Source organism: Tinamus guttatus, unplaced genomic scaffold (genome assembly GCF_059628265.1).
Source record: "Tinamus guttatus ecotype Peru unplaced genomic scaffold, ASM5962826v1 Tinamus_guttatus_pri_ptg000470l, whole genome shotgun sequence".
In the NCBI taxonomy this organism is placed as follows: Eukaryota; Metazoa; Chordata; class Aves; order Tinamiformes; family Tinamidae; genus Tinamus; species Tinamus guttatus.
The window spans coordinates 2,220,593-2,237,901 of record NW_028289004.1 but is presented as its reverse complement, the minus strand read 5'-3'; the positions used below and the strand labels follow the sequence as shown (position 1 = coordinate 2,237,901).

General features: G+C 38.7%; 1 protein-coding gene across 5 annotated transcripts in view; it reads right to left on the bottom strand.

Annotated features, from left to right (window-relative positions):
- The window catches only part of CNKSR2 (connector enhancer of kinase suppressor of Ras 2), a 204,651-nt gene that overhangs the window by 146,623 nt on the left and 40,719 nt on the right, over positions 1-17,309 (bottom strand). For all 5 annotated transcript variants that reach the window (XM_088532747.1, XM_088532748.1, XM_088532749.1 and 2 more), the window contains exons 3-4: positions 12,068-12,270; positions 228-315 (exon numbers count right to left, since the gene is read on the bottom strand). In XM_088532747.1, the coding sequence (XP_088388873.1) occupies positions 228-315; positions 12,068-12,270 (291 nt within the window). The remainder of the gene's footprint in view (positions 1-227; positions 316-12,067; positions 12,271-17,309) is intronic.

The window sequence follows — 17,309 nt, the reverse complement described above, 5'->3', positions numbered from 1 at the left end:
GATGAATTTGAGTACTGAGTCACTCCGAAGCATACACACAGCACAGTCCAAGCAAGCTCTATAAGCAAGTAAAATTTTTATAAAGCATTTATTAAACACTATTATACCTTACTTTGTACTAGAAAAGGATATAGACAAAGAGTAACACAAACCCATGTAAACAAACAACTGGTCATTTACTATTAGGCAAGAAGAAACTAATTAGATGTAAGTGGATGGTCTCATACCTGTTGTACAATTGTTGTTAGCTCCAGACAGAGCTGTATGACGTTATTTCTTGTAACTGAGTAATCTGTCACAGCAGCAAAAGGTGATCTAAAAAATAAAAGGAAGGGAAAAAGGTGTTGAATTGCACTGGCATATTTACACTTTCTTCATGGGTGCATAATGTGTTAAGTACACGTAGTGCTTTAATAATGATTTTTGTCTAGAAATAGTAAAAGCACACAAAAAATATCCAAAATCTACTACTAGAATTGTAAAATACAGAATATTTTATTCCTGGAAAATGCTCAACTTTTCTTTGTTTCCCAAGTTCTTCAAGGCCTCTCCTTTCTCAAGCACCCTTCACGCAGCCTTGCAGTTCGTTTGGACGGCCCTCACTTTCCTGGCCGTGCTACGTCGCCTTCCGCAGCGGCGGTTAAACACCCTGGCAAAGGCAAGCAAGGGGACTCCTTCCATCCGTGACACGAGCTGTGCCCAGATGCAAATCAGCGCAGAAAGGCATTTGGTTGATTCCCTGGGGTTCTGGGGACCTGATCTAATATCTGGTGAAATTGCTGGAGAGACTAAGGGGACGTCAAATTTTTAGCCAAAAGGGAGAAAAGCATATTGAACTGGAGGGAGATGAACACTCAGAAGCATCTGCAAAGGCTAAGCTGGAGGCACAACCTCACATCCTACTAGACTGTGCTATAATCAGAAAGGCTTAGCGAGAGGAAAGTGTAATTCAGCATTTAAAAAGGTCACCTACATGCATTCGACATCTTAAAACTTCATGTCAAAATGTTTTAAATGCCTGTCTGCCTAGAAGCTTGTTTGTTTTCTCTATTATCACTTGAGCTAATAAAATATATTGCAAAGCACTGCAAGGATTGTAATATCTGAACTTGTCAATAAATCATCCAGGGTGCGAAGACCTACTCAATAATACTTTAAAAATGTGAGCATTTAAATTGCCTCAACTGCCTTCTTCCATCACATCTTAAGAGCATACATATTTACATATGCCTTTAAGAGTTTTACAGTGCCAGTTGATATTATACATTCCTCATTTAAACTTACAGACAAGTTTCCAGTACAAAGAATTCTGTTATAAACCTGTCTGAATGGTAACTCCAAATATGGTTCAGTTGACTCTTAATAGGTTTCAACGTTTTTTCTATATACAGAGTTATTGCCAGTATCAGCAGATTTGGAACGGTCCATTACTAAGTCCATGTGGACTGCTCTATCCACCACAGTGTTCCTAATACTCCCTTTTCTTGGCAGTGCTGCCCTGATGGTTCACAAGAAGAAATGATCTGCAAAGCCATTAGACTTGAGTCGAAGCACCTCAGTCTGATGTAGTACATCAAAATTTGATGTAATACACCAAATACAACAATATATACTTTCTGCCCATATTATGAGAGCAGTTTATTCCCTTTAAAATAAGATTACAGAGACTGGAAGCCAGTTTAAGAAACCTAAAAGCAGCCTGACAGTGAGGATGCTGTAGATGGCATGTGGGTAAGGCCAAAAGGTGCTTGACAAAAGCTATTTGACATAACAGCAATTTGAAGTGCAAGTTTTATGCAGTACATGGCACATGCACAGTAAACGTATACTGTACTAGGCTTATTCACAGACACAGGCACAGAGTATTACTACATTTCAGAAGACGGTTTGAGTTTATTGAAAGATAAAAGTGCTTTGTTATGAACCATAATTGTGTTAAGAAGTACTTGAGCCGAGACCTAAAAAAAAAAAAGTAATTTTCCTTTCAAAATTTTAACTGTTGACATTCTGAAACATACCTGAAACTTTGAATTAAAAAGGTCATTTTCACTTATGAACTCACCATTATTTAAAATGAACGAAATCAAGCCAGTGAATGGTATTATTTTACTTTTAGTATGGATGTTAATACAATTTGATGCTCAGATTACACAACTGGAATCTATTTGACATTTCGATGCCTCCAGCATTTCTCTAAAAGAAGTCGCATGGTAGGCTTTGGCTTCTAATACTGAATGAGCTTCCCTCATACTTTTACAATTTAGTTTAGTTTCAAGGTTCATGAAGAAAGTAATGACATTTTTACCATCACTGCTCCTAGTGAATGGTAGAGATGCCCCAAATGCCCCAAATGGTTGTTATTAAAGAACAAGCAAAAGGACTGCAACTTTACTCATCTTTGTTACGCTGAATCGTAACATCAAAAACTTACTGAAAACAACACATGGATCAGATAGCAAAAGTGGCAGCAAGAGGAAAAGTCTATTAAAAATCAATAACTAACATGTATTATTTTGAAAAACACCTAATGACTTGGATGGGTAAGGAGAGATTCATGTAACAAAAGCTTCACGGGTCCAGTCTGCAAGCACAACTCCACAGAGGGCTGTATAGACAGGATAGCAGGAGTAGCTGGGGAAACTGTAAGGACAGAGTACTCCTAAAAGCGCTGTACTGCCAGAGGAAACATATTTTAGTACTGTATCCCACGTGTTGATTTCACTGTGAGCCTTTAGGGAGACTTAGGAGAGCAACATGTCAGCAGTTTCCACCAAAATAACAACAGAAAGCTCATTACAGCATCCCTGATCGGATTCCATCAGCACCCCGTGAAACAGCAATCCTGCAGAAAATCCCCTTCATTAATAAAATAGCCGCTGATAGTAAAATGCATAATATTACTACAGTACAGTATCGTTGCAGCTGTGAGCAGATGAGGCAACATATGCATAACTGCAAATAAAATCTAGATACATTGTAGCTTTCCAATTGGCTGCTGCAATACCTTCCTTCTCAATCCATCACAAACATGCTGTGTAAACAGCATTCCTTGAAGAATCAGACCACATCCCTCAACTTTTTAAAAATTCATTTCTTGGCTTGGTTGAGCCAATTCTATCAACTTCCAATTTCTCCTCTTTTCTTTCAAAGCTGCCTCTTTCTCAGTCCCTCCAGCCCTTAGGTCTCAGCTGCCTCGTACAGCTCCAGCGAAGCAAAGTCCCTGAGAACATGTGCCAGGTTCAAAACATGCGTACAGGGCTTTTGAAGGAGCACAAGAGCTAAGAAGCTGTGGTGGACTGTGTTGCTCCACTTCCTGCAGAGACGTTGACCTCTGCATCCCCTTCTTTCACCTCTCTCACAGGCATTTCCAATAATTTTTCCACATATGTTTCCCTGTTCATGGAACCTTTCTGACCCAGTTCCTCTTCAATTGCTTTTTGCCTCTTTCAAAACATCCCCAAACAACCCCTCTGCAACACCTACACAAAAAACTTTTGTAACTACTCTGCACAGCTACCTGACCACATACTCTTCCTGTTCATCTCCTCCTCCAGACCTTGCCTTATTTCTCCTTTCTGTGCTTTGTCTTCCTCTTCTCCCCTTGTTTCTTAAGGGAACCAGATCTGTGCAATGCTTGTGCACATGTGGAAGGTGGTTTTGCCCTTGTTTTTACCTCTCCTTCCTTCTGCTCCTTTGCAACATTTGAACTCATTAGTCATTTCAAACCACTTTGACAGATGAGTGGTGAAAAGGTTTCAAATAGAATTAAGTTCATATATGTTTTGCAACCATGTATACAGTTGGATAACAGGGAGCACTATGCAAACTCGCCCTGTGAACGTGCACCTTATTAGATACGATGGGCCGCTGCAAGATGAAGGGGTCTTTTCTGATTATCTCATTCACAGGGAAAAAAAAAAAAACTTGCTTGCACTTTTTTGAACACTAGAGTCAGTCAATCAACTTTGAAGCTCTAATATATAGAAAACAAGGTTTTCCTATAGCCAGATTATCTTGGAGCTCTGGGTTATTTCTTTTATGTTTTTTCACTTTTAAACCGGTGTTTGATATAAACGATGAAAGACCAGATAAACAATGAAAGACCTTGAAATAACAAATATAAATATGTTGATGTGTGTAAGGCAGGCTGTAACAAACATATGCGTGCATATAGACAGATGGATAGATATAGACATTTTTTAAACATGGTCTCCCACACTTTTTTTTTTGAATGGAGACCTTAATAAAATCATTACCAATGTGAGCATCTTTTAGGATGAAAAATAAAAAATGAATCTAACAAATTAATTAACAAAGACACTGTTGAAGGACTGAGAGAAATGCCAGACACATGAATACAGCACAGCTAATTCACTCACATGTCGCTGTTTTACTGATAAAAAATAATGCTATTCAACAACTAATAATACACAAAAATAATGTACACATGCAGTAAAATCTACACTCAATATTAAAAAGGTAGATATTGTGAAGGAGATGCTTGGTATTTCTAGGCCACCAATACTTTTCTTATCATATGTTTAAGCCTCATCTATCTTATTTGGTTAGGGGAAAATTATATTAAAAATTCAGAAATAATTATTTCTCATCAAAAGATTTTTGATTTGGACAAACACAGACTGTTGCTTGTAAAAGCATTACTCTCAAATAAAAGTTAATCGTATTTCACCACTCATCGTCATACTGAGTTATTTTATATCAATAAGTATTGTGAGGGATTGAAAAACGGTGTAATTCTTCTTCAGCATCCTAACAAGGGAAAACATATTCAGAGAAGATTGTTTAAACATAACAGTCAAAATACTGCTAAAGAGAGAGTCAACCCAATGAGAAGTATAATTCAGTTTTCAAAGGCAGCGCTTTATGCCCAAACAATTACAGTTCTGAACGGACAGCATTGTTGCACATATTTTAGTGCCAGCACCCATCTGAGATTCATGGTTCTAGACTTTTCATGCAACAAACATGTTAATTTGTATTTGAGGGAGGAATGCAGAGAAATTCATGCAGAATAAAGGGACCCTTTAACTGAGTGCTCTGTTAAGCATTTACAGCTGTCCCAGTAGCACTAACACGGTAAGTGCCACCGCACTCTTAGCCAGCATTTGCTGACAGGTTTGGCATCCCATTCACACGAGCATAAAGGGAAGTACAGAAAGGAAACATAAGATTCACAGGCTGGAGACTGAAAATCAATTGACAGAAAGTGGATTATTTGTGTGGTAAGTAAAGAGTCACTGAACCCTTTGCTTTGTTTTTTGTTTGGATTTTCATTTGTTTCCCCTCCCCATCTTCTGTGCAAACCAGATCTATCCTGTCAGAAAAAGCAATAACTAAGCATAGCTAATGTGGCTGTATAGAGTCCTTTATAAGGGAGATTTTCATCTAGTAACACATCCCTTGAAAATGAGAAGTTATGGGCTCACAAACACTGGAGCATAAAATTCTCCAAATGAATGCTCCCTTTTCCGTACAACTACAAAACAGTCACACAATAGACATGGCCAAGGCTCATTCACTGAAAACAAAGAGACAAAGAAATCCAACTGAGCACATTTATCTATAGCGTAAGAAAATGTGTGCATTGTGTACATCACCATGGTGGAAAGTAGGAGACCCATTTTCTAGGGGAAAATATGCTTTGCCAGCACAGTACTTTCGTAGAAAGCACATTTAAGTTTTGGTGTCCTGAGGCTGAGCACATATATGGTGAGGATGGTTCACATATATGAACTTGAGTGTATCTACTGTCACAGGTTGCTCTTCTCCATCACGTTCCTCAAGGACCACAGAGCAAGTTCACACAGCCCACAGTTGGGCTCAGAGCTCCCCTTCTGCTGTCGAAAGTTACCTACCAAAGTCCCCAACTTTAGGCACAGATCTAAGCCTTAATGAATAGGATTTAAGTGTATATGTAAGTCCTTTGCTGAACATTAAAAAGACTTGCTCACCTGGGGTTCAAAGTTAAAGCTTTACATTCCACTGTTCAGTGAAGACCTAAAATCCTGTGATTCCCTGAAAGTTGATCTAGACTTGCAGAAAGGCCGATTACTCTTAATTTTTAGGCTATGTTATTACTGTCAGCAACTTGACCCATAACTTTTAAATGGCCAATATTTTCTTTTTGTTCCATTTTGTGCATATATGGGACTCTAGACAGCAGTGATAAATTAATCAGGCTGGTGCATATTTGTCATCCTGATAATTCTTTTCTGGCCACAGCACTGAAAAAATATAGAATTAAAAAAATCTGTCTCCCCAAGATCTCTTTGTTCCCATTACTCTTAAGACTTCACTGTAATCTGTAGCAGGAGTTTAAGTTTTTTACTTCCAAAATGGGTGTAATCTTAGGGTAAAAATAGGTTTCAGGAGAGCTGTTATGAAAGATACACTGAATCATTGCACATACAGATGGCCGAGTCAAACAGCACATCAGAAAAATCCATTTCTCCCTGACAAATCCTAATCCACAACCATCAAAATCTGTGACACAAAACCAGACATAAAGTGTTGTAGTAGTTATCTCATGGAATGTTGATTACATTTTCATAAGTTTTTAATTGAAAAATAAGTTGCAACTTTATCTTGGAAGCGTCTTTTATGAGGACTCCATTAAAGTCCTAGGAACGCTCGTCTCCAAAAACAGGTTTAGAGATTACGTGGGTATCTCTGCTATCTGCAAAGAGCCAAGAACATTCTTCCCACATGTAAGTGAGGAAGCATCTGTCTCCACCGAGCGGGCAGAAGCAGGTTGTCCAGGAGTACAACCATCTGTGCAGGTTTCCTTGCTCAGCCATCGCTTCACGTCCAGCAGGACCCACACAGGTTCCTGGAGAGGTGGATAAGGTCCTCGAGACACCAATGCAGTAGAGGAGGGCAATGAGACAGAGCCAGATGAAGAGCAATACAGGAGCCGAGCGGCTGGGTGTTGCAAGCAGCAATTCTGGCAGGGGAACAAGACAAGATGGGAAGAGACAAGGCTCACACAGGTGCCACCAAATGTCATTCCAGCTCAAGTTCTCTCAGGATCACTCCTTTTCCACAATGAGCATGACAATTCCTTCATGGTTATAGCTTAAGTAATGATTTCTACCTCTTAAACATAGCTGTGCCATGCACAGAAAATGTATTCATATAACATATGAATATATTAACACTGGAATATCATGCACAGTCTTCAAGTCTTCAAGAAAAAAGTAGTTGCTTAAAGGATGAGCAAAAGATGCTTTCATTCTCAGGGGTGCACTTTGCGGCAGCCTCCAAAGTGTACCAGCATGGTGACAACTTCTGATGAAAACCCAATTTCCTCTCTCTTTCAATCAGATAGTTTGGCAAGTACCAGGAAAAACATCTTTGATGAAATGGAGTGCCCTGCAGTCACGAGACTCATCACAATTTCAGTGGCAACCAATAGGTAGGAGCAAGTTGGTAGGAAAGGAAGGAGATGTGAATAGAGTACAAGAGCTGGCTGTGTCTTAATCAGAGAAAAAGTAAGTTGTGAGGATTGTTAAGCCCCCTAAACTTGAAGATCAAAAACTTTTTCTGAAATTCCCATGATATCACTGCTTTTATGTTCACATTTGCCTCAGGACAAAAACTGTTTTGTTTGTTTTCACAGGTATCACTGAAGACACAAGCAGGAAATCCTAACACAGTTTGTTCAAGATGAAAACAAGTTGTCTGATTCTCAAAGTCCTGACTGAGTTCATGGTGTTTTCAGTTCAAGAAAGAAACAGATTAATAATATACAACTCTGGTACACCTTTTGTTTATGTTTAGCTCGAGGGACACACAACTTTTCATCTCTTTTTTTTTTTTTCTAATCTGCATACATTTTTCAATTATGTCTTTTCTTCATTCCCTCCACTGATTGTCCTCAACTCTTCAGTTTATTTTCCATTCAGATGTGCTTTCTTGACTATCAGCATTACAGTTTTCCCTGATCTTCGATAACCTATTTTTGAACATCACAATAAAAGTATCTAAGATGGAGATTTGTACTCAATACATTTGCTGCTTGGCCTTCAGATTGTTTATAATTTAAGACATTTTGTGGTCAGGAGTATAAAACAGTGTTTGGTTTGTTTGATCAGACTGCTCTGTTTGACCAGACTTTAACAATATTTGTCTCCTACCTCTATTTACAGCATTCATTTATTTATTGATTACATCGAATTAGCTCTCTCCACTTTGAAGATAAGGCTGTCTGTGTTCTCACTGTCATTCAAAATCTGAGAAACACATTCAGGAGAACTGCTATGCATATTCTCAGCAAACAAGCACATAGAGCAGTAGGAGCTGAGGCTCCACCTCCACGATGGAGTTCATCAGCCCTGTGAAAGACAAGAATGCCCAGGAACTCATCACACCAAAAAAGAAGGACTCAGAACCATGTCATATATTCCAGTATGACTGTGTCCATGTTTCATATGTCGCTAAACCAAAGAATGTATGTTTCAAGAATTACAGGAAGAAGGGCGGAAACTAACCCCTACAGTCTAAATGAACGTCTGGAACAGGTGGACAACTACATATATTATTTTGTTATTCTTGTGAAACGTCACTAGAGCCATTTAGGGGCCAAGTTGTTTTGAATACCAGATAAGCAGTTCATTGCTGCAGCCTAAAGCACAGCTTTTCATCAACTTAAGATCCAAGTAATGTGTCAAACAGAAATACACCTTACTTTCAGAAAAAATTCTTATAGTTTTTCAAGATAGCACAAATCTAACAGGCAAATCAGCTTGAAGGAATTTGAAGACTGGGAAAAGAGCATAAAATAAAATATTATTAAGCAAAAACTTTCTCAAAGTCTTCTGGAAGAAAAGGTTTCATAAGTTAAGACAGTAATGGGAAGTTAAAATCAGTCTAAAAAGTATAAGGGTATAGTCTTGCAGCGTGATGACAGTTTCTTTACAAGGTATCTTTATTGAGGAGCTCTTTCATGCTCCTAAAAAATCTTCAACCAAACTGACTGAAAAAATAGCTAGAAATCTCTACTAAAATTTCCAGTTTGTAAATGATATTAAATCAGAAGCTTTTAACATTTGTCAATGAAAACTATCCTAATCATAGAATCAAGTAGGACTTTTCCAGGGAAAAGAAAGAACGTATCCCTGTATCTCCCCTGCATAACATAATCCCAAGAGCTGCAACAGCAGCAGCCCAGCAAATCACAGCCCTCACACTCTTCTATAATTGGGCCTGGCCTAGTGAGGTCCTCATAGACCTCATATATGAGGTGAGCATCTATGGAAACATCAGAAAAAGAAAGCTCACTAGAGAAGCCAGGGAAGCACAAGCTGTATGGAGTCATCACCAGCTTTTTCACACCAAAAATACATCATTGCAGTTTAGGCAAGTTGGAGGTACTGCATCTGCTTTTTTCCAGATGTAAGGTGAAAAATATTTCACAGGAGTATCCTACTATGGATGTTACAACGGGGTGGATAACCCTACTAGCCACATTACTGCTCCTAAAGATTTTCTCTCCCTTTCATCACGGCCCAAAATGGAACTGATGTTAGGAACCAGACAAAAAGAAAAGAAAAAAAAGGTCTGGATCCAATTTTAATCCTAAGACCTCTGCAGAATAAAATGAAATCCATGCTCATCGTTTTCAATCTCTTACTTTAAAGCCTTTCTATCTCCCCCTAGCGGCTCTAATAGCTGCTAGGAAGGAACACAGTAAGCAGTATCCCATCAATCTCCAGATGTTCCCACTTCCAGAGAAAAATACAGTCATCAGCCCGCCCTCCTCCCAGTCTGGGGGCTTCACAAAGGGAAACGAACAAATCTAGTCCAAAAAAGAAAAACAAAAAAACGGACACATCAGAAAAGTCTTAAAATGGTACAAAAAAACTTCTTCTGCAACCAAGTGTTCTCACATATCTTCAAAAGGACATTGTCAGAAATCAAAATGAAATTAAAATATTGCTTCCAGGAAGCCTTGTTTGGGCACCAAAGACAACACTGTTAAAAGCAGACTCCCACTTTGGCTGCTCTCATGTTCAACTCCTTGGAACGCCTGGAGCTGATCAGACATCATCTCAGATAAGGCAAGTCATGCATTTTCCTGAGAACGGAATTGATACACATGTTTTTAAAAATGATTTTAAGAGATCTTCCCCCACTAATGTTAAAGAAGTCTGCCATCTGATTATCTCTGACAGACATAGTACAGCTGTCTTCATAAACATAATTTTACTAATGGGTAATTCTCTACATAGTTTGGAGTTACAAACACATTTTCCAGGCTAGATTTTGGTTTTAATTCTAAAATGACATAGTTTGGGCCCACTTTGCAGTACCACAGTGACACATTAGTGCTCAGATGCAGACACTTCTATTTAAGTCTGATTTCATTATTTAATTTTTTGACTAGCCCTCCAGAGAAAAAAAACGTGAGAAGTTCACGTGTTTCCACTACAATCCAATATAATAATTTTGAAAATAAAAGTGTCAGTAGACAGACAACACCATTTCAACACTTCTCTGGAAGAACACAAGTCAGTAGTGGTATAAAATGACATGTAAGTGATTCCTAACATCAACAATCACTTTCACTCTGAAGCTTGACAGTATCTTTTTTATATTAAGATACAAAAAAACTCCATATTTTTTCCATGTGCTAAACAATGTATCTGTAAAAGTTTACTTTTTAACATCAGACTCTATGCAAAGAAAATCTCATGTTAACAGTTAACTTCTTATTTAAGAGTCTTTATCCATTATCCGTAAGTCAGATGAGAAAACAGGCAAGCTTATTACTATATGGAAAGAAGTGGCAAAACACTGATCTGCCTATGCAGAATAAGATGCTTTTTTATTGCTCCTTCTGTTTCCAAAGCCAGCTGCTCCCTGCCAAAAACAAATTACAGGGCAAAAAGAGTGAGGCCCACAGGTCTTAAGTCATGACAGGCTACAGGCAGAGCTGAAAATATATTCCCAGCTTTTCAAGTTTCTGTACCAAGCTCTTTCCATGAGACTGCATTGATCCTCTGCATATCTAGTATTAAGTGTTTAAATAGAGATTTTGGACTATAACTGTTTGGGTTTTTGACACTTAAGGGAGGTTAGAAAGAGAGAGAGCAGAGCAGACAGCAGCGGCAGCTGCAGTCTGTTGAACAAAAAGCAGTTTACAGTTCAGCTTAAGAAATGGAAAAGATTTGGAAAACTTTTCACATGGAGATCATTTATGGGATAGAAACAATTTTCCTCATGAAAATGAAACAAAGTAAAATCCAAAGGAATAAATCCAAACAAGTCTTTTGGATTCAAAGGATTACACAGAATTCATACTTTGAACACAATTTTAACTGCTGCATACAAAATAAAAAATGATGAACATTCAAATCAGGATGAGCAATTTAGATTTGCTGATAAAAATGTGCTATGATAATGCATTTTATAAAGATAGATATATTAATTTTAACGACTTGGGGTTCAATGATCATTCTAAGTACCTGAATATTACTATTGCTATCATTAGAGAAGGTCAACAATGATATGGTAAAGGAGAAATGTAAACTCATGGTCAAACATATTTGCTAGGTCATACAGGGAGAAGTATGATCTAGTTCCAGATGCATCTACAGTTCAAGAGATACTTCATTACGATTTGATAAACCTGAACTGCAACATATACGTTTACACACATACATTGTGGAAATATATATTAATATCAATGTAATGAAAAGCACAAACACAGTTTTGTAAGTTTGACCATACCAGAGAAATGAATCTGAGTTATGCTGTTGTTCAATATTAATAAAAAGCACACACATATTTTAATGATGTCATCCTGTTGCTATATTGTTTTCCCAGATATGTGTAGGGTTGCAGAGCATCTAAAAATACTGTACTGAATGCTGTCTGAACTCCACACTGCAGTTCAAGTAACAAGAAAAGATTGCTAGAAATTTTCCCTCAGAATTTGTCAATGGATTCTGCTTCCATCCCAATGCCTATATAACATTTTGCAAAGAGTTTGAGTTTTGTGCATGTGCATGAACTGGTTACCTGTGACACTATTGGGAGATTTTACCTGTCCAACCAAGCCAGCAGACTTTTCGCTGCTCCAATCAGATCTACTACTGATGTCAGAAAGTCATTTGGCAATTTGCGGCTGGTCCTTCCATCATAATGACCACTCCTTCTCCTCCCAGTTATGAAGTTCTGCAGATTTTTGGCAGATGCATTCAGTTTGTGAGAAAGGGTTTTTAGATTTTCTGTTTCCAAGCCATAGTTCTGCATAGAAAAAAGAAAGAAAAAAAAAAGACAAAATAAAGAAATTTAGCACTGCAGCTCAACATGATGTACTGAAAAACAGCAAGACTGCTCTTCTGCTTCAAAACTTAACCATTCCTAATAATTAAGGTAGAAATACACCTACTCATTATTTTTTGAATGTATGGCATGTTCTGTTTCTAAAGTGCATAAAAATAGAACAAAAGAAGAGCAGAAGTATGAGTGATCTCTAAGCTGGTTTTAAGTGCATTGAGAAAAACAACTCAGCATGAAATAAAAAAAACTGCTCTGGAAGATTGATACTAAAAGCAGCACATCCACCCCAGTGGATGTGACGGTTCTCTAAGTAGATCTCATGGTTACGGATCTGTTGCTCAAGTCCATGCTCACACCAATTTCTAAAAGGACCAAAGAGGGCTCAGAACCAGCACATGTACATAGTATTGATACAGCATAACACCAAATTATTTTTTTTGTTTCAGTGAAGGAAGGGTGTTCATCAACTTCTTTTTATTTTTGACAACAGAGGACAAGCTGAATCACAGACAAGTGCCCACAATACACCCCTGCACTCTGCCTATGTTGCCCTTTTAAAGTCAAGCTGCAAACTTTGCTTCTATCTAATAGACAACGCCTTAAGCTTAAATTACAGTCCTCAGCCAAGTAGCAAAGACTGAAATAATTATGCAGCAATATTAAAAAATTGTACTTGGAAATCCTTCAACTACACAAATGTTGCTGAAACTGGACTTGCAAATGCATTAATTTAATGTTCAATTATAATATATTATAGTGTAATCAGCGATTTGTTATTTCTAAATTAGATTTGTTTTCTCTCATAAATGCTAGGAATAATAGTGAAGAGGTAATTCAAAAGAGATTTTCTTTTGCCTTTGTAAATGAATAAGGAAGTGTATAGATTTGAGCTTATTATTCTTACATGGGACTGCAGAGGTACTTCTTGCCTTAGACACATCACGGGGTTGTAACTCACAGCACTCCCAGCTTTCTCTGATGACTATGGCCAGGGCCGCTTACTGCTGAAGGTAGCCCATTTTCTACCACAAATGATGATGAAGTGAGATGCAGAAAGCACCTCTGGAGTTCAGGTGCATGCAGAAAAATCTACTTCCTACAGACATTCCCAGTGCATTAACTCTGGCCCCAGATACCTGACCTTAGCCCCTCATTAACTGGTTCACAAGAACAATGGAGAAGAGAGATTCACCAAGGCCAACCTAAGACTGCTGGAGCTCATTGACTTTAGTCTTATTCTATAACCAAGGGAGGAAAAACTGGCAATTTACAGGAGTCATTATGCTCCTATCAGAAAGATCTACTAAATAAACTTGTGTTCTCTTTAACCAGGCAGTGACTCCAGGAAAATTGTGTTGATTTGAGTGCTGCTAACAGCCAGCACCTAATATTTCTGCAAGTTCTGCTCCTGAGAAAATGTCAGAATATTGCAGCAAGGAAATGTTATCTCCATCTCCCAGCCAGAGCCTCTTTGCGATTGCAAACGAACACAAGTAATGTGGATCCACTAAAGAAACAACCATCATCATCTCTCAGCAGGGAACATGTCTGAGGGAGAAGCGAACATATGCTAAGGTCACATTACCAAACCTCTACTGTGACTTCTGTGAACATTTATTTTTGGGGACCAATCAGGGCTTTAAGGATAATTTTACCAGCTGAACCATCACTGTGTAGGTGCTGTCCTCTGCCATCATGCTTAACATGTTTGAGCAATGACTTAACCAGCAATTTCTGCTGTTCTTACAGCAATTATACAATGCATTGATTTAGGCTAGAAATAAAAAAAAATAGAAGAAGAAAGCAATAAATTAGGATGGAAAAGTAAAACATATTTTGTTATGCAGTTAAATGGCTCATAACTAATTACTTATTAAATTCATCCAAATAAGAGGGAAAAACATCAGATAAAAATAAATTTGTTTTGCTGTAATTTGCTTGAGAGAGTCTGATGGGGGCCTTGTTTTCTCATATTTCTTAAGCAGTTAGCTCAATTTGGCAAAATTAGCTAGGAATGAAAAAAAAAAGGAAGATACTCTTGACAAAGAAAGCTGCAACCTGCAAAATTCTTGTGGATCAGTTTGCTTTGAGCAGTCTCAGAAAAGGAGTTTTAGAGAGTCAAGCAAACAAAAAACAAGCATCCCCACACCTGTACCACACACCTTTAGCAGATTGCCCTTGTCTCCAAACATAGAAGGGAATAATTATAAATTGCAGGTTTGCCATAGGTTTTTTTTATCAGGTTTCTTTGTTTTTGATGTATTGCACTGTTGAACTTCATAATTGACATGGATGTCACAATGAAGCTGAATGCAATTACCAGTTACTGCACTTATCTGCAAGCTAGCGATGCAAACCTGAGTTTCCTCAGAAATTCATCACACTGTCCCTTCTCAGCCTTCCAACCCCTTCACAGACTGATGTGTCTCAGTTTTCACAATGTTTTTAGCACAGAACTGGCAGTCTATGTTTGATTGGGGACTGCAGGGTTTGCTCCATGTTGTGTCGGACGCATGAGGTGACCTCCACAGCACTATATACCACATGCCCAGAGAAGGAGGGTTTATCAACCCCACAGCCCCTTATGGTACAACTCTCATTTCAGACCAAAATTGGACCGATTTGCTGCTGCTTGCGTCCTAACCATATATAACCTCCCCCCCACCTTTTTTTTTTTTGGTGGGGGCTGTGCTCTCTGCTATCCATATTTTTGCCCCTTGGAACTTCTCAGCAGTGCAACTGAAGATCCCACCAGTTGGGATTGCCAGCTCTTTTCACCTCTTGTTTTCCCCAGCCTTTCTAGTGTTCACCTGATCTGTTTAGACAGGATGCTTTTTGGGACCAGTTTGCACCTGCGTGTTGTGCGTCCCATGTCAGGCACCCAAGAAACTCACAAGCCTTGAGTGCTATTATAATGTAAAGAAACAGTAATCGTAACAGTAATACACACAGACATAGAAAAAAAGGCATTTCAAAAATTATTCTGCAATAAGAAAATAGGATACATTTGTGTGTGTGCACGTGTATATATATATTCATATACAAATGAATGCATACATAATATATATCTATCTCTCTCTATATATAGATATATCTAGAGAGATTTCCTTTAGAAATCAGCTCTAATGAAAGCTTAGTGGCCTCAAGTTAACAACACACTTTTTTTCAGATACATTTTTTGCATTGGTGGACAAGTGGTGGACAAGATAAAAGACAATGTTGAAGTATGTAGTGTATTTTCATATGCGTTCTAAAAAAGTGTGTGCTTTCTTTAACATAGAGAACTGACACACTTAGAATCTATATATAAATAAATATATTTATGTATGTATATATATATAAAAAAATGTAGTGTTATATTAGGAATGGGATTGATTTCAGTAAGCCTCCACCCATAGCAAGAGACAGATGTATCCAGGGATGCAGAACACACAGATAAATTTCAGGCAGGATACATTTCAGGACAGCTGTGTTTATTGAAGTCCTCAAGTAGAGGGATCCTAAAAGAGCAGCCAAGCTCACAAAATCTCCACTTTGTTTGGTACTACTATCTCTGGCCTTCATTACAAACAGAGTTACATGTTCTAATACTGGGGAAGAAAGCTTGCTCAAATAATAATTGCCAAGCTTAATCATAATTTACATGTGATAATATACTATTAACAACAGTTTTCTTTGCAAAGCAATGCATTTATTTTCAAGCAACATAGAAAGATAATTGCAGGCAAAGGAGACGACTCTGCGTTTTTCCCCACACTGCATTTAGCCTGCACCAACACAAGTCATGGTTTCATCAGCCAAAAAAAAAAAAAAATCACCACCGCTGGAAGAAGCACAGAAAAATCTCTGCGTCCTCGCAGAGGCCATAGGAAGAGAGGTGAGTCTTCGTGTGCATGTTCTTCAGTCGCAGCCAGAAAACCAGGGTCCCTTCAGCAACCACCTCACCAACAGAAATGCCACTGATGCTGTGCATGGATTCACAAATATCATCTAGGATGGAATCATCTCCAGCAATCACAAAACGTGAGCTTGACGGAGCTACAGCACGCACAGGAATTGCTTGTCACCCCCATTCCAGCTAAAGGTGGGGGGAACTATTAATAGACCATTTTACCTGCTAATTACTTTTTCTGAGCCTTCTCATGACAGTGTGAGTGACGAATTGTAGCTCTTCTCTTCACACGCTGAGAAGCAGCAGCTCTAATCACTGCTGATGAGGTCTGCTTTTGTGGAGGGAGCTCAGTAGTCACACTGGAGAGGTAAAGTGAACTCTTCTGGATTGATGAAACTCCTTTTTAACTCCCTCCTAGAGGGAGTTAAATTCACTCAACACAGGCTACCAGGCAAGTGCACCTGACCCTATAGGGTAACCACCTCATCTAATGCCAACTGCCTCACTTGCCTCAGGTGCAGCCTCCCCAGGCTACTGGGACCTTCAGTTCACGGCACCTAAACAAGCACTTTAGGTCCTTTTAGGTCCCTCCACTGACAGCTGGGCACAGTGACATCTCAGCAGACAAAAAATGCCAATCTCAGGTTCCAAAAGCTGCCCAGGTCTCGGTATCCACAATGCGTACCCACCACCCCAGGAACATAAATCCCTCAAAAGACATGTTCCCAACTTCTTGTGCTGCCACTAAAGCCTAACCACCTAAAGTGAAAAGGCCACATTAAGTTCAAGGACATTGTGTGCCTGATGCAAACAGCTCAAGAGAGGAATGAGCATATGGCCCCTCTGCTCATTTCCTTAAATAATCATTTCTTCACTTCCAGCCCAAAAAGCTGCTGGATACCATGTGAACCAAAAAACCTGCAGTGATCAGTGCTAACTCTTCCTTAAACTACACAAGATGGGACTGAAGATATTACACAAACTGGCATTTTGGGCAAATGAAAAACAGGAACAGTTTCCCCAGCCAGGCACAGAAATTCTCAGTGCTACATTCAATAATTTCTGCTTTCTCGATAGAGAAGACAACCGCCACTGTATAAACTGCAGAAGG